At 40.6% G+C, this 25,466-nt stretch overlaps 1 protein-coding gene across 2 annotated transcripts in view; it reads right to left on the reverse strand.

Moving 5' to 3' along the window:
* Positions 1 to 25,466, reverse strand: part of ACTR3B (actin related protein 3B) — a 99,658-nt gene that overhangs the window by 48,807 nt on the left and 25,385 nt on the right. For both annotated transcript variants that reach the window (XM_050785895.1, XM_050785896.1), the window contains 2 exons: positions 5,706 to 5,830; positions 4,332 to 4,442 (listed from right to left, as the gene is read on the reverse strand). In XM_050785895.1, the coding sequence (XP_050641852.1) occupies positions 4,332 to 4,442; positions 5,706 to 5,830 (236 nt within the window). The remainder of the gene's footprint in view (positions 1 to 4,331; positions 4,443 to 5,705; positions 5,831 to 25,466) is intronic.

Below are 25,466 nucleotides of genomic sequence, written 5' to 3' on the forward strand. Positions count from 1 at the left end.
GCCACCGTGCCCGGCGGATTTCCTCTCTTTAAGACTAGTCAAGTGCAACAGTGAGAAGAAGAGAAAGAGAATAATCTGGTTTTTTTAAATATAGAAGCATATGATCAAAGCATCAATGAATGCAAGCTACATAAACATTTTTATACATAACAATAGTAAAATTATCACCTGGTATTGATTTAAAAATGAATAATGACTATCATAAAACCTACCCATATTTCTGGATAAAGACAGAAAATTGAACACATGTATCTAATATTACTCCACCTTCATGTCCCTCTAAAACTACAGTAAAGAAACATTTTTTAAAATACAAATCCTCAAGGAAGAGAGAATAGGAGAGGAGGCGACCATATACTGGAAGCTGGAAAGTACGTGCAGGAAGTGGCTTAGCAAATCCAAGAAAGCTGACCTCTACACTGGCTAGGTCTACACTGGCTAGGTCTACACTGGTTAGTGAAGTGCACAAGGCAGGTCTAACCATTCTCAAGAATTCAGAAAGGAAACTAGAGTAAGTCAGGACATAACGCAATTGTGATTCAGATGTAGGGTACTGCCATGGCTAACATTTTTTAATTTCACCAGGTTCATGAAGAAAATGATTTCACAGAGCACTAACTTTACCTAGAGATCTCAAAATGATCATATATTCGTACATTCATCTCTAAAATACCAAGGATGGTATGTTTTATCTTTAGTAATCAGAGTTAATTTTCCATCAACAATCAACACGTGAACGCTACTGACTCCTACATCAACACCTGCAGCTTGGAGCTGGCTGTTCCTCGGCTTCTTTACCTGTGCAGCCCAGTTAGACCCTTAGACCTCAGCATGTACAAAACCAAACTCTCCTTCTTCCTCCTCCCTCCCTCAAGTGAGTTTCTTCTCATGTTTCCCATCTTAACCAATCACATTATCATCCATGCACTGCCCCATCTCAAAATCTGAGTCAGCCTAGATTTCTCTTAACTGCTACCAATTCTCATCACTAAGACCCACCAAGTCTACCTCCTGTTTATCTCTGCTAACTATATATAACTTACCCCAACCAACTGTACATGCTCCAAAAACACAACAGCATACAAAAGCTAGTGAGGGTACAAGCCAGAACAATGAGGCCAAATATGAGAGCAGGTGAAATAACTACATGAGTAATACGATGTCTTCCCCGGGCTCCTTAATGAGTACTGGCTCTGGGAGTCCAACTGCTCTCAGGTGGTCTCAGCTTCAACGTACTGGGACTGGGAGCAAAGTGCTGGACTGAGGGCAACCTAATGAACCATTTGTGCTTCCACACACCACACTGTCCTCCTAAATGTAAGTCAACCACCCCAGCTGGTGCAGAAGAAAGTTCCTCTATGCTGAGGGAAAATCCATTTTCTCTCCACTGACTCAGAGCTGTATAAACGGGCCCTTCCTGAGGGATTTTCATGGGTGGTTTCGACTATACATATCCCCTTACATAATTTTAAGAACCTCGCAAATGACAGAACTCCCCTCCACCCACTCCTGCCATTCTCACCGTACGCCCTCCTCACAGGCACCTGTTACCTCACATGGGGTCATCTTCGAGACTCTGTGTGCCGGAGGTGCCTGCCCATAAAGTCTCCCTAAAACACAAAACTGGCCTCGCGGCTTACTGTCTACACCGCACAAAGGCTGCCTGACCTCCTCTCTCCACACTCCCCTGCTCTAATCACCCTAACCCAGTCAGGTCCTCAGAGTCACCACGCCCTCTCACTGCTGGTCGTCTGCATGTGCTGCTTGTTTGCTCTTGCAGGATTTATATTCAAAAAGTTTGAAAATCCCTTCTGAAGTTCTAATCCAATTTCCACTCAGGAGCACTGCATCTCTTTGACATCTCTGAGTGCGTTCTGAGCTTTGGGCAATGCAGTATTGGGGAAGAGCGGAGTTCCCAGGTGCCATGTGCTCAGTCCGCATAACCAGTGTAAGCTGTCTCTGCACCTCCTTGAAAACAGCCAGTGGCAAGGAGGTCATTCTCTCTGCATGTTCAGATGACTGGGCAAGGCTATTAGAAAGGATAATTCTGTGAGCTCCTGGGGGTCCATCATTTGGGCCTCTTAGACTCTCTTAATGTCTTCAATTCACTTTGATGGCTTGGCCTTAAATCTTTCCACCTGGTTCACTCCCCTTTATTCCATCAACACACGGTTAAGGACATATACCTGAAGGAAATTTACCATTCTCACCACTTCCTCAACCACGACATGCAACAAAATGACTTGCAGAATTCAAAGCACAACACATGTAATATAGTATTTTCTTATCTTTTTAATAATAAACTTGATTGGTTTTGAACATTCATTGCAGGTACCCATTTTTAGCAAATGGCCTTTTCTATGTTCACACCAAACCTCTCCACTATCTCATATATGCCAGCTAAATCACAAAAAGAATCCCCTTTAATAAAAATTCTTGTGAGCTGTGTGGTGGTCCGTATTTGTTCCACATGCCTGAGATTAGATGTCCCTCTAAGTAAAGCAAGAACTCCTGGCACGGGAAGCTGAAGTAGACAGAAGGAAGCAGCTGGGCTCCGTGCCTGCTCCTAAAATCCTATCCAACAGGTAGTTGATGTGATATGCTAGAGAAGGAAAAATGCCAAATCTGACAGGTGGGAATCTGTGATTTGTTTTGGCTGTAAAGACAAAGCCACTCACACACAGTCAGTTTATTGGCTCCATTTGTTCCACATAAACCACTGTGGGCCGGGCACGGTGGCTCATGCCTGTAATCCCAACACTTTGTGAGGCTAAGGTGGGAGAATCACTTAAGCCTGGGAGTTTGAGGCCAGCCTGGACAACATAGCGAAACCCCGTCTCCACAAAAAATGTTTAAAAATTAGCCAGGCTAGTGGTCTCTACCTGTGGTCCCAGCTACTCAGCAGGTTGAAGCGGGAGGATCAACTGAGCCCAGGGTCTGAGGCTGCAGTGACTGGATAGGATTGTGCCACAGAACTCCAGCCTGGACAACAGAGCAAGATCCCATTTCTAGAAAAATAAAATACAAAGCAAAACAGCAAAATAAAATAAAACTACTGTGGATGTACAGAGAAAACAGAGTGGCCTGTGAAACGCAGCAGCCATACTTGGCAATTTCAGTTGTAAAGACACAGCCAGGGAGAAAAGATCAAAGACCAGCTTTAATATACATTAAATATATATATTCGTTATAGAGTTATTCCATATTTAATAGTTATTCCATTAACTATTAGCCTTATAGTTAAAACTATATTCTTAAAAACACTTCATATTCTAATGTTAGAAACAATTTTATAATTGGATCTGGGACCATTTGACAATGCACTTGCATGAAAAAAAATCCAAACCTAAATTATGTAGATTTAATATGCAGCTGACGTCACATGAAACTGCCCTCTATAAAGCAAGCATTCTGTACATGCAATTAATTTTAACTTGAAAAGAGCATCTCACAGAAGAAAACATGTAATGCTGAGTAGAACCACTAGAGAACCAGGAGTTATTTCTTCTCATTTATCTGTGATGTTTCATTTCATTTGAATGAAATCAATTAAGTATCATAATTAGGGCCCATAACTCAGTTCAGTTATATTTTACAGTAACATTTGAACCCTAGAAAAAAATAACATCTTGACCTGGTTTCCTCTGCTATAAGTGGCAATAATTACAATCATCTTGCTATGTCTCAGGAAAACTAAAGCAGGTAGTTGGTTTATCCAAATCCATTCCTCCTTCTATTGTCCTTGCTTTTGGAGGCCTGTTTAGTTACTTACCCTCCTCCAGAGTCCAGAACATCAGACAGGTTCTCCTGGTCCCCGCCCCAAGGAGAAAGTCTTCATGAATCTAAACCAGTCACAGTAAATCCCTTCCTACTGCTCTAACCAGGTTAGGCATAGGCAGATGGGGCAAATCTGCTGGGAAGGTTTCTGGGAAAGGGTCTCTAAATTCTTAAAAAGTGAAAGGAAAATCTCCTATCTCTGTATGGAAATGTCCAAAGAGGTGATCTGGGAATTTGGCAGCCACCCTGGGACCCAAAGGGAACAAACAGAAGAGCTCAAGCTGTGCCCTAGGTTGCATGTGCAATTCCATCACTGAGCTGCTAAAACAACGCCCCAGAGCTGCCTCACTTGGGCTTCCTGTTTGGTGAGCTAACAAGCCCCTTTTGTTCTGAACATTTTTATTGAGCTTTCCAGTATTTTCAAAAAAGCAGCCTGATTCATGCACATATCTTTAGAAGAAATTTAAAACGCCCTAGAAAAGAATATCTTCAGTTTAAAATCTAAGCAATTTGGAACTTACAGGAATATATTCCTCTTAGTTCCAGTTACTCACCATTAAAAAATAATGGTCCTCAGGTTCAGCTCGAAGATATTTAAAAACCACTTGCTCCATGAACCTTTCCATAAGATCCCAGTCTTCAATGATTCCATGTCGTATTGGCCACTGGAGGAAGAGAAACCAGAGTTGTCAAGCCTCAGTTCATGACAATAAGAGCAGCAGTTTAACAGTGGCACAGAAGAAACTGTGTTATTACAGAATAAAGGTCTCCTTCTCATTGTAGTTTTTAATTCTTGTAAAGAAACAACAGCATTTGAAAAAAAAAGATTAAGTTATATTATTGTTCATATTCTCCTCCACTCATTTCTACAAACAAAGAATCACCTTAACAATGACAGGGAGACAGGCCAGGCACAGTGGCTCATGCCTCTAATCCAACACTTCGGGAGGCCAAGGCAGGAGGCTCACTCGAGCCCAGGAGTTCGAGAACAGGCTGGGCAACATAGCAAGACAGTCTCTACAAAAAATTTTAAAAATCAGCCAGGCATGGTGATGCGTGCCTGTAGTCCCATCTACTTGAGAAGTTGGGGAGAAAGGATTGCTTGAGCTCAGGAGGTCGAGGCTGCAGTGAGCCAAGATGGCATCAGAGCACTCCAGTCTGGGTGACAGAGTAAGACCTATCTCTAAAAAAACAACAACAACAAAAAAAATGAGGAACAGATAGAATACTGCAGCTAATTATCATACAACTGGATCTGGAGCTTTAAAAAAAAAAGTCTGCTTAGGCTGGGTGCGGTGGCTCAAGCCTGTAATCCCAGCACTTTGGGAGGCCGAGACGGGTGGATCACGAGGTCAGGAGATCGAGACCATCCTGGCTAACAGAGTGAAACCCCATCTCTACTAAAAAAAAATACAAAAAACTAGCCGGGCGAGGTGGCGGCGCCTGTAGTCCCAGCTACTGGGGAGGCTGAGGCAGGAGAATGGCGTGAACCCGGGAGGCGGAGCTTGCAGTGAGCTGAGATCCGGCCACTGCACTCCAGCCTGGGCGACACAGCGAGACACCGTCTCAAAAAAAAAAAAAAAGTCTGCTTAAATAATGTTAGTGTTTCTTTTTAATTAACCAATCTGCAATTTTCCCTCAACTGACAGGTTAGTCAACCTGTCAACAATTTTCCAGAGGGGGGGGATCTTGCTTTCATGTGTGACCTGGTGTTTCCTGAGTCTATTCTGCATTCCAGGGATCTGTTAATTCCCTTAATTCTCCAATCAAAAACACCCCCATTCAAAAACCAACCACCACCACCACCTCTATTCAAACATAATAGAAACACATTCCACAACTCACAAATACAACTTCTAGATGACCATTTTGCATTACTCATCCTACTGCTCTACACTTAGAGAAGCAAACACCCGTCGGACATTTACCTTTGTAGCATATGTAGGTTTATCGATGGCTTCATCTCCTATGAAAAAGTCAAGGTCATCAACTCCCCTCAACACTCTCCTTTGGGCTTGGTCAACTACCTTTGCCGACTCTCTGATGGCAATACCTTAAAAAAAACACACACACACAGATTTCTATCACTATCCATATCTATTTAAATGATCAAAAGGGATAATATCCCTATATACACACAAGTAAATTTTCATTGTTAGGGTTCCATGTGGGGTGAAGGATGCTCACAAAAAAGACAATGTCAATGAGTACATAAAATAATACAGAAACAAGCTATTCTATTCTGGTATGATTTTCAGAATGGTACAAAGGAAATGAGCTGCTCTGCTTTTATACTGGCAGAAGCTACATTACTAAATTTCTGTTTTATCTGGAAAAATCCCTCAAGATAAGAAGTGAAATGCCTATACATCAGTAGGTTCCAAATTTAAAATACAATATAGAAGGGGACAAAATTCTGTACAATACAGAAAAGGAGAGTAAACAGAAAAATAATGTCTCTAATAAAACTCTACATCACATAGCCTTAAAATGTATTTTTAGTATTGTTACAGGGAGAAAAAAAGCCACGACTTCCCATTAAAATGATAAATTAGAATGTTACTGGTTAATATCCGTAGCCAAAAAAAAGTACCATAATCAAATAACTATTACATAAAAATTCCAAATATTAATGGCTTTATAATTCATTATTTTAGTAAGATCTTAACCTTAAATATTTGGGAATATACTTAGTAGTTAATAATCATATCGAACTTCACTCTAGAATTTAACATCTAATGAAATGTGGAGGGCATCACAAAGATTCCATTTTCCACTGAAATTCCTAACTCCTGGTCACACTCTTGAGCTCTCCCATGAGCTATTTTCATCCATCAGGTCCTGACATCAACACCATCTCCTCCCTTGAAGGCTTCCTTGACAAACTGCAGTTCTGCACATGTGTTTGATGCTTCCACTGGCCCTTTTATACCTGCATTAAGGCATTTTTCAGGATGAATTACAATTGTTTAAGATCAGTCTACCAAACTGTAGATTCCTTAACGTCAAATAACACCCACCTTTCACTGTTTCTGCAGTGGGAGGCTCAGATATCAATAACTAAAAGTTTACATTTATTGAACACTCTGCTAAGTGTTTCCTTTTGCACACTACTTTATTTAATCCTCACAACAGCTTATGAGACAGGTACTATTATCTGCATTTTACAGAAACAGAAACTTAACAATCTATCAAGGTCACACAGCTTCTAAGAGACACAGACAGGATTTGCACCTAAGCAGGCCGCTGACTATCAGAATAGGCATTAGAGAAATATTTGTTAAATTAACATTTTACTCCACTAAAATAGTTATTGTGGGTTTGAAAAATGGTCAAACTATACCTAAATAATTCTAACATAAACCTAATTCCATAAACACACTAATGGCATCTCACTATCCTTAATGTATTTCAGATGAAAGTACAACTCTCCTAGCTATACAAATATAAGTGCTAGATAAAATTTCTCCAAATTAAAACATCAAAATCTTTGTGACTTACTACCCAAGTGATGTACAGAATCAGTACAGTCCTTATCAAAATACCAATGGCATCCTTCACAGAAATAGAAAAAATAATCCTAAGTTCACATGGAACCACAAGAGACCCCAAATAGTCAAGGGAATCTTAAGCAAAAAGAACAAAGCTGGAAGGATCACACTACCTGACTTCAGAGTACACTACAAAGCTACAGTAATCAAAACAGCATGGTACTGGTATAAAAACAGACATATAAACCAGTGGAAAAAACAGCCAGAAATGAATCCATGTATTTACACTCAACTGATTTTACACAATGGGTAAAGTGTAAATGTTACTGGGGAAACTGGATATCCACACGCAGAAGAATGAAAATGAATGCTTATCTCTCAACCATACACAAAAATTAACTCAAAATGGATTAAAGACTTCAATGTAAGACCTGAAACTGTGGAACTATTAGAAGAAAATGGGAAAATGCTTTATGACTTTGGTCTGGGCAAGGATTTTTTTTGGACAAGACCTCAAGAGCACAGGTAATAAAACAGATAACTGGGACTACATCAAACTAAAAATCTTCTGCACAGCAAAGAAAACAAACAACAAAGTGAAGAGACAATCTATAGAATGGGAGAAACTATTTGCAAACTATCTACCTGACAAAAGATTAATAATTGAAATATATAAAGAACTCAAAACAGCAATAAAAAAACAAATAACCCAAGTGAAAAATGAGCAAGAGACCTGAATGGACATTTCTCAAAAGAAGACATACAAATGGCCAACGAGTATATGAAAAAATGTTCAACATCACTAACCATCGGGGAAATGCAAATCAAACCCACAGTATCAATCACCTCACCCCACTGAGAATGGCATTTATCAAAAAAGCAAAAGATAGTAAGTGTTGGTGATGATGTGACAAAAAGAGAACCTTTATACACTATAGGTGGGAATGCAAATCAGTCGAGCCATCATGGAAAACAGTATAGAGGCTCCTCAAACAATTAAAAATAGAACTACCATATGATCCAACAATCCCACTACTGGGCATATATCCAAAGGAAATGAAGTCAGTATGTTGAAGAGCTATCTGCGCTCCCATTTTTACCGTAGCACTATTCACAATAATCAAGATCTGGAATCAACCTAAGTGTCCATTAACAGATGAACAGATAAAGCAAATGTGGCTTTATAAACACTGGAAAACTATTCAGCCATTTAAAGAAAAAGGAAATTCTGCCATCTGCTCACAACATGGATGAACCTGGAGGGTTATGTTAATTAAAATAAGCCAGGCACAGAAAGACAAATATCACATGGTCTCATTTATACACGGGATCTTAAAAAGTTGACCTCATAGAGGCAGACTGTAGAATGGTGGCTACCAGGGTCTGAGGCTGTTCGGGGATGGGAAGGACAGGGAGATGTTGGTCAAAAAATATGTAACTATAGTTAGATAGGAGAAATAAATTACAAGAGATATAGCATACAACAAGGTGACAACAGTTATGATGATATATTGCATTCTTAAAAAAAAAATGTAGAGTACATATGTTATCACCACAAAAATGATGACTATATGAGGTAATGCATTTGTTAACTAGCTAGATTTAACCATTTTACAATGTATATATACCTCAAAACATCATTTTATATATGATAAAAACACACAATGTTATCTGTCAATTTAAAAAATTAAAATCAGAGCCAGCTGTGGTGGCTCATCGCTCATGCATGTAATCCCAGAGACTCAGGAGGCTAAAAGCAGGAGGATCGCTTGAGCTCAGGAGTTTCAGAACAGCCTGGGCAACACAGCAAGACCCCATTTCTTAAAAAGCTAAAAAATTAGCCGGGCACAATGGCACACATGCCTGTAGTCCCAGCTACTCGGGAGGATCACTTGAGCCCAGGAGGTTGAGGCTGTGGTCAGCTATGATTGCCCCACTGCACTCCAGCCTGAGCTAGAGAGAGAGATCCTATATCAAAAAAGTTTAAATTTTTTAAAACTGTTTTTAATCAAAAATTTTTTTTAAATCCTTGTGACTGAATTTCAGGAGAGAGTACATAATGTTTCTAGGCTGGGCACAGTGGCTCACACCTGTAATCCCAGCACTTTGGGCGGTGGAGACAGGCAGATTGCTTAAGCCTGGGAGTTTGAGAGCAGTCTGGGCAACGTGGTGAAACCCTGTCTCTACAAAAACAATACAAAAACTAGCCGGGAGTCCCAGTTACTTGGGAGCCTGAGACAAGGGGATTGGGAAATTGAGGAAGCAGTGAGTCATGATCACACCACCACACTCCAGCCTGGGTAACAGAGCCAGACCCTGTCACAAACAAAACAAACAAACAAACAAAAAGTTTCTGATATGAACTAATTTCTTCAAACAGTCCAGGCAAGTTAATTTTTCCATACAGCTACTTCATGAAGGAGCACACAGACTTTGAAGGGATGAAAACCTAGGTTTGAGCACTTACTAGTTAGCTGATTTGAGAAAAGTTATTATTAACCCTCAGTGCTCTCTCCTCTAAAATGCATATACTACTACCTATCAGAGTGGTGAGAATTAAATGGAACAATGTTTATAAAGTGTTTAGCAGAGACTATGCTATAGAATAGTACTCAATAGGCCAGGTGCGGTGGCTCAAGCCTGTAATCCCAGCACTTTGGGAGGCCGAGACGGGCGGATCACAAGGTCAGGAGATCGAGACCATCCTGGCTAACACGGTGAAACCCCGTCTCTACTAAAAAATACAAAAAACTAGCCAGGCGAGGTGGCAGGCGCCTATAGTCCCAGCTACTCAGGAGGCTGAGGCAGGAGAATGGCGTAAACCCGGGAGGCGGAGCTTTCAGTGAGCTGAGATCCGGCCACTACACTCCAACCCAGGCAACAGAGCAAGACTCCGTCTCAAAAAAAAAAAAAGAGAATAGTACTCAACAAACAATATTATCTATACTAAATTGGAGACCAAATTTGTGACTGGCTGAACACTGAACAGGTACCCAGATACAACCATTCCAGAGAAGAACTGAGAAAAATATGTTTATCCAACAATTCCACTTCTAGAAATTCATTCTAAAGAAATAATCATTGAGTAAATAAAGGTATATATACAACAATACTCTTTGTAGAACTAATAATAGCAACAAATTGAAGGGGGAAAGTTAACTGACCTGAAATCAGAGATCAGGTAAATAAATTATATCAAATCCTTAGAAAGAGCTACTAAGGCCGGGCGCAGTGGCTCACACCTGTAATCCCAGCACTTTAGGAGGCCAAGGCGGGTAGATCACCTGAGGTCAGGAGTTCAAGACCAGCCTGACCAACATGGTAAAACCCCATCCCTACTTAAAAATACAAAAATTAGCCAGGCATGGTGGCAGGCACCTATAATCCCAGCTACTTGGGAGGCTGAGGCACGAGAATCACGTGAACGTGGGAGGTGGAGGTTGCAGTGAGCTGAGATCACACCACTGCACTGCAGCCAGGGCAACAGAACAAGACACGGTCTCAAAAAAAAAAAAAACACACAAGAGCTACTAAGTTGCCTTTTAGAATATTCACAGTATGACTCCACTTCAGGAAATACACAGAGTTGCACGTGTGTGTTTAATGTATATAAGACGCCCAGACAAAAGATTAATACTGGTTAACCATGGATGGTAGAGCTATTGGTGACTTTTGCTGCTTCTACTGGGTATATTGGTTTTTCAACTATTAAAAAGAAGCTAACAAACAAAATAAAAGTACAACCTAATCTTTTGTTTATGAGCTGAAGTATTTACTCTGTTACCTCTCAAAATCATTTACCCTTAACGCCTCATTTCCATATGAAAAGTTTTCAAGGTAAGTCAGGCTGTAGAATTTTTTTTTTTTTTTTTTTTGAGACGGAGTCTCGCTCTGTCACCCAGGCTGGAGTGCAGTGGCCAGATCTCATCTCACTGCAAGCTCCGCCTCCCGGGTTCACGCCATTCTCCTGCCTCAGCCTCCCGAGTAGCTGGGACTGCAGGCGTCCGCCACCTCGCCCGGCTAGTTTTTTGTATTTTTTAGTAGAGATGGGGTTTCACCGTGTTAACCAGGATGGTCTCGATCTCGTGACCTCGTGATCCACCCGTCTCGGCCTCCCAAAGTGCTGGGATTACAGGCTTGAGCCACCGCGCCCGGCCAAGGCTGTAGAATTTTCTCAGAGAGCTACCAAGCTAGCTAGAAATTTATATTTTGTTCCAAGACAAATTAGTAAACATACACAATTATTTCTAAAAGTAGATTATCTGGAATCCCCAATTTACTACAAATGAATAACAACACAGCTGTAAGAGTGAATTTGAGGCCGGGAACGTGGCTCACGCCTGTAATCCCAACACTTTGGGAGGCCAAGGTGGGTGGATCACTTGAGGTCAAGAATTCGAGACCACCCTGGCCAACACAGTGAAACTGTGGCTGAGGCTGCAGTGAGCCGAGATCGCACCACTGCACTCTAGCCTGGAAATAGAGCAAGACTCTGTCTAAAAACTAATAATAATCAAAAATAATAAAAATAAAAATAAATTAAAACACATACACACACACACACACACAAAGTATACTTCTTTTAACTACTACACAGGAAGCAACTGTATCCTCGCAAGAGAATAAAAGTATATAGAGCTTATATTCCAATATATACTTATATTCCAATTAAAAAAAAAAATTATAAAACTTAGCTGGGCGTGTTGGCACATGCCTGTAATCCCGGCTACTCGGGAGGCTAAGGCAGGAGAATTGCTTGAACTCAGGCGGCAGAGGTTGCAGTGAGCTGAGATCATGCCATTGTACTCCAGCCTGGGTGACAGAGTGAGACTCCGTCTCAAAAAAAGAGTGAAACTGAAGACTTTATCAGAAAGGCATCTTGAAGTAACAGGATAAAAAGGTGAAAAGAAAAAGACACAGGGCAGAAATCACTTTCCCCACCTCCTTTTCTCATTCCAACTCACTGCCACATTTAAAGTCTCGAAGATATCAAGTTATAAACAGTGGCACAAAACTAAAGGACAGAACTTAAGCAGAACTGAAGAAAACAAGAGTGAAGTGGAAACACTGAGGCTGAGAATGAGAAGCAAAGAGGACATCGGAAACCTTGGGCTGAACATGGGCTAGAAAAGTCTAGTGGGCCACGACGACTGCAGTGATCTGCAGAAACAGGTAACACCCACCTCTGACCACACCATTCAGTGGCACACTGGCGCCACACAGAACCATCTGATGCACAAGTTTGGTATTCCAAAGGGCCACTGGCCAAAGTGCCAATACAAGTGACAGACTGTATCCTCTGGGCAACATCAAACTTAATTGTGTGTGAATTCAGAATTAAACTGTCAAGTCAATATAAAAGATTGTAAAGAGACAGTCGTGTGCCGTGGCTCACGCCTGTAATCCCAACAACTTTGGGAGGCCGAGGCAGGCGGATCACAAGGTCAAGGGATTGAGACCATCCTGGCCAACATGGTGAAACCCCAACTCTACCAAAAATACAAAAATTAGCTGGGCATGGTGGTGCGCACCTGTAGTACCACCTACTCGGGAGGCTGACACAGGAGAATTGCTTGAACCCAGGAGACTAAGGCTGCAGTGAGCCGAGATCACACCACTGCACTCCAGCCTGGAAACAGAGCAAGACTCCGTCTAAAAACTAATAATAATCAAAAATAATAAAAATAAAAATAAATTAAAACACATACACACACACACACACACAAAAAGTATACTTCTTTTAACTACTATACAGGAAGCAACTGTATCCATGCAAGAGAATAAAAGTATATAGAGCTTATATTCCAATATATATTCTTATATTCCAAATATTTTGTCTATACCTATGGAAACCAAGATGTAGCCCAAACAGTTCTTATGAACACAATGAAGAAATCTGTCTAAATATTCTATGTCACCCAAGCTATCTCTAGTACACCACAACATACCACAGTCCATCCCAACCCAGCAGTAACACAGAACTCCTCCCCAAGTGACTGTCAACAAAGACCAAAAGAAGAACCTCAACTTTGACTCCCAAACTGGCAATAATGAAGTGGTATCCCCATTCCCCTGCTGGAGTAGTGTCAGAAAAGACTTGCTAAAACACAAAATTAAAATAAGAACCTCATAACATAATACCCAAAGTACCTAGGTTTCCATTTTAAAACTCTTACCATGGCAAAAACCAGTAACATCTCAACTGAAAAGAGAAAAGATAATGCATAGACAATGCCACCGAGATAATACAGACATTATACTTATCAAACAAGGATTTTAGGAGCCATCACAAAATGCCTCAATAAGCAGTCTCAAATACTCTTGACTCTCGAAACAAATGGAAAATAAAAGGAAGTCTCAGCAAGCAAATACAAAGCCACAGCAAAGAAACAAGATATAAAGACAAAACCATATGGAAATTACAGAATTAAAAATCACAATAACTGAAATAAAAATCTTAAGAGATGGCCTCAACAGAAGAAAAGGACAGAGGAAAGAAACACTGAACTTGAAGACAGAATAACAGAAATTAACCAGTCCAAACAAAAGAGAGAAAATAGACTGAAGAAAAAAGAAACAAAAAAAAAAAAAAAAAAAAAAAAAAACCCCAGAGCCCAGAGCCTCAGGGACATCTGGGATATATAAGAAAAGATTCAGCATTCATGGATTACAATTCCCAGAAGGAAAAAAGAAAGAAAGAAGGACCAGAAGGGATGCAAAGAAATAATGGCTAAAACTGCCAAATTTGGCAAGGAAAAAAAAAGGGAAGAAGAAAAAGAAATAAACTAATAGATTCAGTACTTAACAAACCCCAAATAAGATAACCCAAAACAAAACAAAACAAAATCCATTCCAAAACACATTATACTCAAACTTCTAAAAAACTAAAGACCAAAAAAAAAAAATTCAGCTTCCAAGGACATTTCTCATCAGAAATCATGACATACACACAAAAAAAGGTGCCACAACATTTTTGTGCTGAAAGAACTGTCCATCCAGAATTCCGTGTTCAGCAAAAATATCCCCTAAGAATAAAGAGCAAATCAAGACTTTCTATTGAAATAAAACTGACACAATTTGTCAACAGCATTCCTACTTCAAAAGAATGGCTTGGGATGTTCAGGCAGTCCATGATTTTTGGGGTTTTTTGTTTTGTTGTTGTTGTTGTTTTTGAGACAGAGTCTCGCTCTGTCACAAAGGCTGGAGTGCAGTGGTGCAATCTCGGCTCACTGCAACCTCCACTACCTGGGTTCAAGCGATTCTCCTGCCTCAGCCTCCCGAGTAGCTGGGACTACAGGTGCGCACCACCATGCCCAGCTAATTTTTGTATTTTTAGTAGAGACAGAGTTTCACCATGTTGGCCAGGATGGTCTCAATCTCTTGACCTTGTGACCCGCCCACCTCTGCCTCTCAAAGTGCTGGGATTACAGGCGTAAGCCACCGTGCCCAGCCTATGTTTTTTTTATTATGAAAAAATAAATAAATATTAAAAAGAATGGCTAAAGGAAGTTCTCTAAAGAGAAAAGAAATGATAAAAGAAGGAATTTGGGTACATCAAGAAAAAAGAACAATGGAAAGAGCAAAAATGTGGAGAATTATTTTCCTTTTCCTCTTGAGTTTTCTAAATTATGTCTGGCAGTTGAAGCAAAAATTATAACTGATGTGAATCTCATGAGATTCAATGTATATCAAGGAAAGATTTAAGACAATTACATTAGAATTGGGGGGGAGGCACGTGGTTCACGCCTGTAATCCCAGCACTTTGGGAGGCTGAGGCAAGGGGATCACCTGAGGTCAGGAGTTCGAGACCAACCTGGCCAACATGGTGACACCCTATCTCTACTAAAAATACAAAAATCAGCTGGGTGTGGTGGCAGGCACCTGTAATCCCAGCTACTTGGGAGGCCTGAGGCAGGAGAATAGCTTGAACCCGGGAGGCGGAGGTTGCAGTGAGCCAAGCTCACGTCACTGCACTCCAGCCTGGGAGACAGAGTGAGACTCCGTCTCAAAAAAAAAGAAGGGAAGGGAAAGGAAGGGGGAAGGGAAAGGGGAAGGGAAGGGGGAAGGGAAAGGCGAAGGGAAGGGGGAAGGGAAAGGGGAAGGGAAGGGGGAAGGGAAGGGAGAAGGAAAGGAAAGGAAAAGGAAAAGGAAAAGAAAAGGAAAAGAAAAGAAAAGAAATGGGGGTAAAGGGACCTACAGGGAGGTAGGGTTTCTACATTTCATTCCAACTGGTAAAATGTTGATACCAGTAGACTAAGGGGGAAAATATATATTTCTTTAATTATAACAACTAGAACAACCACTTAAAAAACTATACAACGAGATGTATGCAAAAACACAATAGACAGGCCAGGCACAATGGCTCACACCTGTAATCCCAGGATTTTGGGAGGCCAAGGCAAGCAGATCACTTAAGTTCAGGAGTTCGAGACCAGCCTGGCCAACATGGCAAACCTCTGTCTCTAGTAAAAATATATATACAAATTAGCTGGGAGTGGTGGCACATGCCTGTAATCCCAGCTACTTGGGAGGCTGGAGCACGAGAATAGCTTGAACCCAGAAGCCAGAGGTTGCAGGGAACTGAGATCGCGCCACTGGGCGACAGAGCAAGACTCTGTTTCCAAAAAAAAACTATAGATAAATGGAAATGCAATTCTAAAAAAAATGTATAAATAACCCATAGAAGTTAGGCAAAACAAAACAGAAAAACAAAAAACAAAAGGAATAAACAGAAAAGCATTAATAAATAATTACAATAAATATAAATGGTCTAAATATACCAATTAAAAATAGATACTGGCAGAGTGCATTAAAAAATAAAACTGAACTCTGCTGTCTACAAGAAACTCTCTTCAAATGTAATGATATAAGTAGGTTGAAAGTAGAAAGATGAAAAAAGATATTCCATACAAACACTAATCAAAAGAAAGCACAAGCAGCTATACTGCTATAAGAAAAAGTAGTCTTTCAAGCAAAGAAAATTACCACTTATAGACAGGGACATTATATATGATAAAGAGTCAATCCATCAAGAAGACACAGAAATCCTAAATGGGTATGCACAAAAAAACAGAGCTGCAAAATACGTGAAGCAAAAACTGATGGGGAAAAAAATATACGAATCCACAATTATAACTGTAAACTTCAATGTCTCTTTCTCAACACTTAATAGAACAAGTACACAGAAAATAAGCAAGAATATCAAATAATTCAATAATGCCATCAACCTACAGGCTCTGACTGACATTTTTATAGAACACTCTGCCAAACAAGAAGAGAAATCACATTGCTTTCAAGTGCCCATGCAGCTTATACCAAAGGAAACCTTATGCTGGACCATAAAACAAATCTCAACAAATATAAAAGAATTTAAGTCATACAGAGTGTATTTTCTGACTACAATAAAATTAACCCAGAAATCAGTAACAAATAATAATGAGAAAATCTCCTACATATTTGGAAATTTAAAAACACAGTTGTAAGAGTCCATAGTCAAAGAGGAAGTTTCAGAGAATCTAAAAAATACATTAACAGGATGAAATGAAAACATATCAAAATTGGGAGGAATGTCACAGCTAACAAAATGCTAATACAGAAAATTTTAGCACTAAATGCTTATATGAGAAAAGAAGAGTCTCAAACTAATAATCTATGACCCCACCCCACATTAAGAATCTAGAAAAAGAAAAGCAAAATAAACACAAGACGAGCAAAAGGAATGAAATGATGAAGATAACAGTAGAAATCATTGATATTTCAAACAGGAAATCTGAGAAAATCAATGAATCAAAAAAGCTAGTTCATCAAAAATAAAAACTTTGTGGAAAACTCTGTGAAGGTAAAAAACCAAGCTACTGACTGGAAGAAATTATTATAAACCACACATTTGACCAATGGACTTATATCTGGTATATATAAGCAACTCATAGTGAGATATCATCTCTACAAAACTTTAAAAATTTAAAAATTAGCCAGGTGTGGTGGTGCACACCTGTAGTCCCAGTTACTCAGGAGGCTGAGGCAGGAGGATCACCTGAGCCCAGGAGTTCAAGGCTGCAATGAGCTGCAATTGCGCCACTGCACTCCAGCATGGACAACAGAGAGACACCCTGTTTCTAAAAAATACAAATTTTAAAATAAAAGTAAAAATAAAGAACTCTCAAAACACAACAGTAAAAATATAAATAATCAAATTTAAAAATGAACAAAATACATGAAAAGGCATTTCAAGGAAGATGACATTCAGGTGGCAAATACACACATGAAAAGATGTTTGACATCACTAGCCATTAGGGAACTGAAAATGATGAGAAATCATAACACACTTACTGATCAGCTAAATAAAAAATAGTGACCGGGCACAGTGTCTCACACCTGTAATCCCAGCACTTTGGAAGGCCAAGGCAGGTGGATCACTTGAGGTCAGAAGTTCGAGACCAGCCTGGCCAACATGGTGAAAATTCATCTCTACTAAAAATACAAAAATTAGCCGGGCGCGGTGGCAGGCACCTGTAATTCCAGCTACTCAGGAGGCTGAGGCAGGAGAATTGCTTGAACCCAGGAGGCAGAAGTCACAGTGAGCCAAGATCGCACCACTACACTCCAGCCTGGGCAACAGAGCGAGATTCTGTCTCAAAAAAAAACAGGCACACATTGTATGCATTACTGCTGAGTAGTATTTAGTATATGATATACCATCGTCAGTTTAAATATTAATCTATTGAGGAACATATATTATGGAGATGATAAAATTATAGAGATGGAAATAGAGCAGTGGTTAGGAATAGTGGAGGGAAAGAAGTAAGTGTAATTATATAGGAATAGCACCAGAGAAATCTTGGTAGTGAGAAAATAATTCTGTAACTTGATTACAGTGGTAGTTGAAGGAATCTACAGATAGAATTACAATGACACAGAACTATACACACACATTGTACTAACGTCCATTTCCTGGGGCTGGTCTGCTTTTGTTTTTTCGAGACAGGGTCTCACTTCTGGTTATAATATTGCACTACAATTTGTAAGATGCAACCTTCGGGGAAAAATAGGAAAAGTGTACACAGGATCTCTCTAAACTATCTTTGCAACTTCCTATTAATTTATAATTATTTCAAAATAAAATATTTTAAAGACAGAGTTTATAAATGACTTAAACTAGAAAATAAAACACTTCAGCTGTAATGATGAATCAAAACTAACAAGATTAAACTTAATAATAAAGAACCATGGGCCAGCACAGTGGCTCATGCCTGTAATGACTTTGAGAGACTGAGGCGGGCGGACAGCTTGAGGCCAGGAGTTCAAGACCAGACTGGGCAACACTGTGAAACCCTGTCTCTATTAAAACTACAAAAATCAGCCGTGCATGGTGGCACACGTCTGTAATCCCAGCTACTTGGGAGGCTGAGGCAGAACTGCTTGAATCCAGGAGGTGAAGGTTGCAGTGAGCTGAGATGGTGCCACTGTACTCCAGCCTGAGCAACAGAGCAAGACTCTGTCTCAAACAAACAAACAAACAAACAGAACAGTTCTTTTTTTTAACAAGCTCTGCAGTTAAAAAAAATTGTTTGGGTATAAGATTACAGGATGTGGATAACCAAGAAAAGACGTGACTACTCTCCTAAATGCCAAAAAAGTCATCTGAGGGCAATCTAAGGAAGGTCATCAAGAAGACTGTATCTAAGGACTTAAGACACAGATACTTCAGAACATTTGCTACAACAGTTGAGAGACAGGACAAGAGTCATTTTTTTAATCCAGCGTATTTCTCAAAAGACTGTTATATATTTTTACTAAAGCTTGAAGGAATAAACAATTCCTGTCTTATTCAAACTGTTCCAGAGAATAAAAAAAGAAAGCTAACAAACTCATTTTATGAAGCCCATATAATCCTGATACACGACCAGACAAAAACAAGAAATCAAAATTGCAGTCCAATCTCACTTTTGAATATTGACGCAAAGTTCTCAAATAAATATTTGCAATTACAGTTCAGCATGTACTTCATATTTCATAACCTAGTAAGATTTATCCCAAAAATGAAATAATTGTTCAAGCTGGACACGGTGGCTCACTCCTATAATCCCAGTGCTCTGGGAGGCTGAGGCAAGAGGATCACTTGAGGCCAGGAGTTTGAGACCAGCCTGGGCAACACAGAGAGACCCCATCTTTACAAAAAGAAAAAAAAAGAAAAGAAATAACTGTTCGATATTTGAAAATGTATTAAAGTAATTCCTCCTATTAAGAGTAGGTGGGGTGGCTCACACCTATAATTTCAGCACTCTGAGAGACCAAAGTGAGAGGATTGCATCAGCCCAGGAAGTTCAAGACCAGCATAGGCAATATAATGAGACTCCATCTCCATGAAAAATTTAAAAATTAGCCAGACATGATGGCTCCCACGTGTGGTCCCAGCTACTTGGGAGGCTGAGGTGGGAGGATCTCTTGAACCTGGGAAGTCAAGGCTGCAGTGAGTCATGATCATGTCACTACACTCCAGTCAGTGTCTCAAAAAAAAAAAAAGCACAAATGTCCAAAACCACATGATCATCTCAATAACAGAAAAGCCTTGACTACATGTCAATACTCACTGTCATTCATGATTTTTTTTAATTCTTAAAAAAAAACCCTCGGGGTAAACTAGGAATAGAAGAGCACTGTTTTAATCTGCAAAAGCATTTCTGCAAAAACCTACAGTAATCACTAGTAGAGTACTATAATAAAATCTCATTCTCTTTAAAGTCAGAAAGTCAAAAAGCACCTGCTGTCTCCAGTCCTGATTATTATTTTAATAGAAGCTCTAGTCAACACAGCAAGATCAAGAAAAGAAACACAAAGTATTAGAATTGGAAGATACAAAATAACCACTATTTGAAGGCAATAGAATAGTCTGCATAGAAAACTTTAAAGAATCTGCAGACTATTAAAACAAATAAGAGAGGTCAATAAAGGTTGTTGGATTTAAAAAAAAAAAAAAAAAAACTTACAAACCTCAGTAGCATTCCCATATGCTGGCAATAATTAGAAAATATAATTTTTAAGGTATTTTGATGACAGCAACAAAAACATAAAGGTACCTAAAAATAAAGCTAGCAAAAACTATGTAAAGAGTTGTTTTGGGGTTTTGCTTATTTTTGAGACAAGGTCTCACTATGTCACCCAGGCAGAAGCGCAGCAGGGCACTCACAACTCACTGCAGCCTCAATCTCCTGGGCTCAAGCAATCCCCTCACCTCAGCCTCCCAAGTAGCTGGGACCACAGATGAGTGTCACTACATGTAGCCAATTTATTTTTATTTCTGGTAGAGACAAGGTCTCACTATGCTGCCAAGGCTGGTCTCAAACTCCTGGGCTCAAGCAATCCTACCACCTCGGCCTACCAAAGTGCTACAATTACAGGCGTTAGCCACTGTGTCCAGCCCTCTGTGTAAGACTGTAAGGGCTTTTTTGTTGTTGTTGTTGCTGCTGCTGTTTTAAGACAGCATCTGGCTCTGCTGCCCAGGCTGGAGTGCAGTGGCACAATTGCAGCTCACTGCAACCTCCACCTCCCAGGCTCAAGCGATTCTCATGCCTCAGCCTTCCAAGTAGCTGCGATTACAGGTGTGTGCCACCACGCTAATTTCTGTATTTTTTAGTAGAGACAAGGTTTCACCATGTTGGCTGCGCTGGTCTCTAACTCCTGGCCTCAAGTGATCCACCCACCTTAGCCCTCCCCAAAGTGCTGGGATTACAGGCGTGAACCACTGCGCCCATCCTGTAAGAGCTTTTTAAAGAATACTTTAAGGCCGGGCACAGTGGCTCACACCTGTAATCCCAGCACGTTAGGAAGCTGAGATGGGCAGATCACAAGGTCAGGAATTCAAGACCAGCCTGGCCAACATAGTGAAACCCCGTCTCTACTAAAAAAAATTAGCCAGGCATGGTGGTGTGCACCTGTAGTCCCAGCTACTCAGGAGGCTGAGGCAGGGGAATCATTTGAACCTGGGAGGTGGATGTTGCAGTGAGCCGAGATTGTGCCACTGCTCTCCAGCCTGGGCAACAGAACGAGACTCCATCTCAAAAAAAAAAAAAAACTTTAGAACATTAGAACATTACTGAAAAACACAAGAGACATAAATAAACAATAAAACACATATACCATCTTCAAGGGTAGGAATACTCAATTCCAATCCACAAAAGTCAAATTTGATGTCAAATTTTTCCCCAATTAATCTATAAATAATAGGCCAGGCACAGTGGCTCACGACTGTAATCCCAGCACTTTGGGAGGCCAAGGCCAGTGGATCACCTGACCTCGGGAGATCGAGACCAGCTTGACCAACATGGAGAAACCCCATCCCTACTAAAAATACAAAATTAGCCCGGCGTGGTGGTGCATGCCTGTAATGCCAGCTACTGGGGAGGCTGAGGCAGGAGAATCACTTGAACCCAGGAGGGGAAGGTTGCAGTGAGCCGAGATCATGCCACCGCACTCCAGCCTGGACAACAAGAGAGAAACTCCGTCTCCAAAAAAAAAAAAAAAAAAAAAAAAATCTATAAATAATAATCAAGGCTGGGCGTAGTGGCTCACACCTGTAATCCCAGCACTGTGGGAGGCCGAGGCAGGAGGATCATGAGGTCAGAAGTTCCAGACCAGCCTGGCAAACATGGTGAAACCCCATCTCTACTAAAAATATAAAAATTAGCTGGGATCACGCCTGTAATCCCAGCTACTCGGGTGGCTGAGACAGGAGAACCGTTTGAACCTAGGAGGCGGAGGTTGCAGTGAGGTGAGATCACTCCATTGCACTCCAGCCTGCACAACAAGAGCGAAACTCCATCTCAAAAAAATAAAAATAATAATAATAATCAAAACCCCATTATAATTTTCATGGAACTTAAGCTGATTCTAAAGAGCCAAAGCTATTCTGAGAAAAAAAATGAGTGGGAATTGAATCCACTAGATTAAAATATGATAAAGTAATAGTATTTAACACTGTGAGTATGGAACACAGATAAATACATCAATGAAACAAAATAAAGACACCGAAAATATTCCCAAGCATAAACGGAACCTCAATATGATCAAGGAGGTGTGCCAAATGGGAACACACTTTTTAATAAATAGTGCTGGGACAACCAGCCTTCCACATGGAAAACTAAATTACCTATCTCCTTCACACCATACTCAGAAGTTAACTTAAAATTTTCTTAGAAAAAATATAGAAAGTCTTTATGACTTTGGAGTACAAATGCATTTTTTAAATAGAAACAATTTATAAAAGAAAAAGACTGAAAAGTATTACTATATCAAAATTTTAAATTTCCAGATGATAAAAGATAATTTTTTAAAATGTCCTAGAATAAAAAAGTGTCTGCAAAAAGTTCATATTTAACCTCTACAAAGAGTTCCTGTAATTCCATTTTAAAATGCAATAGAAAAATGGGCAAAGATATGAACAGGCAATGAAAGGTGCTGAACCTTACCAGTAATCTGAGAAACAGAAATTTTTTGAATGAGCCATCGTTTTACATTCATTAGACTGACCAAAATGTAAGTCAAACAATATCAATTATCAAAGATGTATGAATGAAGCAGAAACTCTCACACACTGCCGATGGGATATACATCAGGACAGCCTCCTGGAGGAGCAACGTGGCAATCCCTAATAAGCTGTTGCCTAAGGATGAAGGGGTGTACACTCTGTGACAAAACAATTCAATTTCTGATTCTTTCCTCTCAGGAAACTAGCAGATATGCATAAGGAGATTTTTACCCCACCATTTTATATAACAGAGAAATGTGAAAAATACCCAAAAGGAAAAAAATTGTTGTATATTCACGTTAGAACTCTGATGTACATCTGTATGTATCAGAACTGATACATGATAAAAACATAATATTGAGAGTTTTTCTTTTTAAAGACCACGGAGAAAGTTAGTTACAGTGTGATACCATTTTGGAAACGTTTGAACTCACAAAACAATGTGTATTTGTATATGTTATATACAGATAAAAATTGAATAGAAATACAATCAGAAAATATCCACCAGAGGAAAGAGGGAAAGAGGAGGGGGCTAATACTCAACCTATAAGAAAGAGGGAAAGAAGAAGGGGCTGATACTCGACCTATAATGTATTATTTATTCATTTACTCTGATACAGAGATGAAATATGCAGTAATGCTGATGTGTTCATCCTCGGTGGTGAGTCCATGGCATGGAGTGTGTGTGTGTGCGTGTGTGTGTGTGTGGTTTTTGTTTTTGTTTTTTGAGACACAGCCTCACCCTGTCCCCCAAGGCTAGAGTGCAGTGGCTCAATCTCGGCTCACTGCAACCTCCACCTCCCGGGTTCAAGCGAGTCTCCTGCCTCAGCCTCCCGAGTAGTTGGGGTTACAGGCACCCGCCACCATGCAGAGTTAATTTTTGTATTTTTAGTACAGATGGAGTGTCGCCATTTTGGCCAGGCTGGTCTCGAATCCCTGACCTCAGGTGATTCGCCCACCTTGGCCTCCCAAAGTGTTAGGATTACAGGCATGACCCACGGCGCCCGTTGTTATACTTTCTATCTGCAGCCTAACTCTCTTCCCTGGTTCTTAAACTTCCTCACACCTGAACTCTTCCCATATCGAATTTCCAAAATGTGTGCCCTTTCTCTTAGCCCCTCGCTGCTCCTCCTCCAGCCTCTTTCTACACCACACATTCTCTGATCACCACACATTCTCTGCCTGAAGCTGTGGCAGGACCACCGATACCTCCAACAACTTAACAAAAAAAGTAGGAAAAAACTTTCTTCAAGCAACCAAGCAAATTCTGCACAGAAGCTTCAACAAACCAGACACAAGCAGAGATGCCCCTGGAGGCAAGGATAGGGCTTGAGGATTCTCTAGTCCAGTGGGCCAGGCCCCAGAGAGAAGCCTCAAAAACAGTCTGAAAATTCCTAGTATGCAAAACAAAAACAGAATTCCTTAAGAGGACACTTGCAAGTCCCTCGCCACCCGGCCCTTCTCCACAGGTCATCTCCACCTCCTGGCGCTCTCCCCACCATCCCACAGCACCCCTGCTTCTCCACACCCCCACAGTGCCTCCCCTCCGTGCCCAGCAGAGAAAGTCTTGCTCCAGCACGTACCACACATCCACACACTTGCACAAAACGGTTCCACTCCCAGTCCCAAGACATGCAGCAGGCTAACTGTCCACAGTGACCCGGGCCCTCACTTCCACATCTCAGTATCCTCACTTCTGCCCGAACATCTTCTAACCTTGACTCCTGGGGCCTCCATCTCTCACAACAAACTCAGCCCAACAAAGTAACTGTTCTTTTACTCCCACCTCTTTGACATTTGTATTATCCTCCCAGCTTCTGCAACTGCTAAGGTTCTGACAGCCGCAGTCTGAGAGCTCTCCTGCTTTTTGACAGTGAATGAAATCCTGATAATAACTGTCTTCGCTTCCCGTCTCTATTAATGACGACAGGTTAAATGGGGCAGCCAACTGAATGCTACCGACAGCTTTAAATGGCAACACATTAAAGCAAAAGGTGCAAGGTCAGCCTTTTATAGCTGTTGCATTTAACAAGGTTAAAATCTAATCTTCTGCTTTGAAAAGTCAGGAAGTTCAATTTATCAACTCAGCATGGAATGATCGGGTTCTGGGGCATTCACATTAATGAAATTCACAAAAGACTGATTCATCCTACAAAATACCAATTGTCATGGACTGAACCATGTCCCCACAGAATTCACTATGCTGAAGCCCTAACCCTCAATGTGACTGCATTTGGAGATGAAACTTTTAGGGAGGCAGTTAGGGTAAATGTGGGGTCCCCATCAATAAGAGTGGTGGCCTTATTAGAAGAGAGAGAGACACGAGCGAGGTCCCCAGCAACCCCACACACTGACACGGAGATGAGACCATGGGATGACACAGAGAGAAAGAAGGCGGCCCTCTGCAGGCTGTGGAGAGAGGCCTCACCGGAAACCAACCCTGACAGCACCTTGATCTTGGACTTCCAACCTCCAGACTATGGTAACATTAATTTCCCCGGTCTTTAGTATTTTGTTATGGCAGCCCAAGCACACTAAGACACTCATTTACGAATTCAAACTGAGGACACAGCAGACCAATCACGCCTGTCATCACGATAACCCATTCACGGCAGCACGTTTACATCTAGAAAATCACATTCATGGCCAGTTTTTCAGCAAGCAAGGAACTGGAA

The sequence above is a fragment of the Macaca thibetana genome, chromosome 3, assembly GCF_024542745.1.
Source record: "Macaca thibetana thibetana isolate TM-01 chromosome 3, ASM2454274v1, whole genome shotgun sequence".
Taxonomy (NCBI): domain Eukaryota; kingdom Metazoa; phylum Chordata; class Mammalia; order Primates; family Cercopithecidae; genus Macaca; species Macaca thibetana.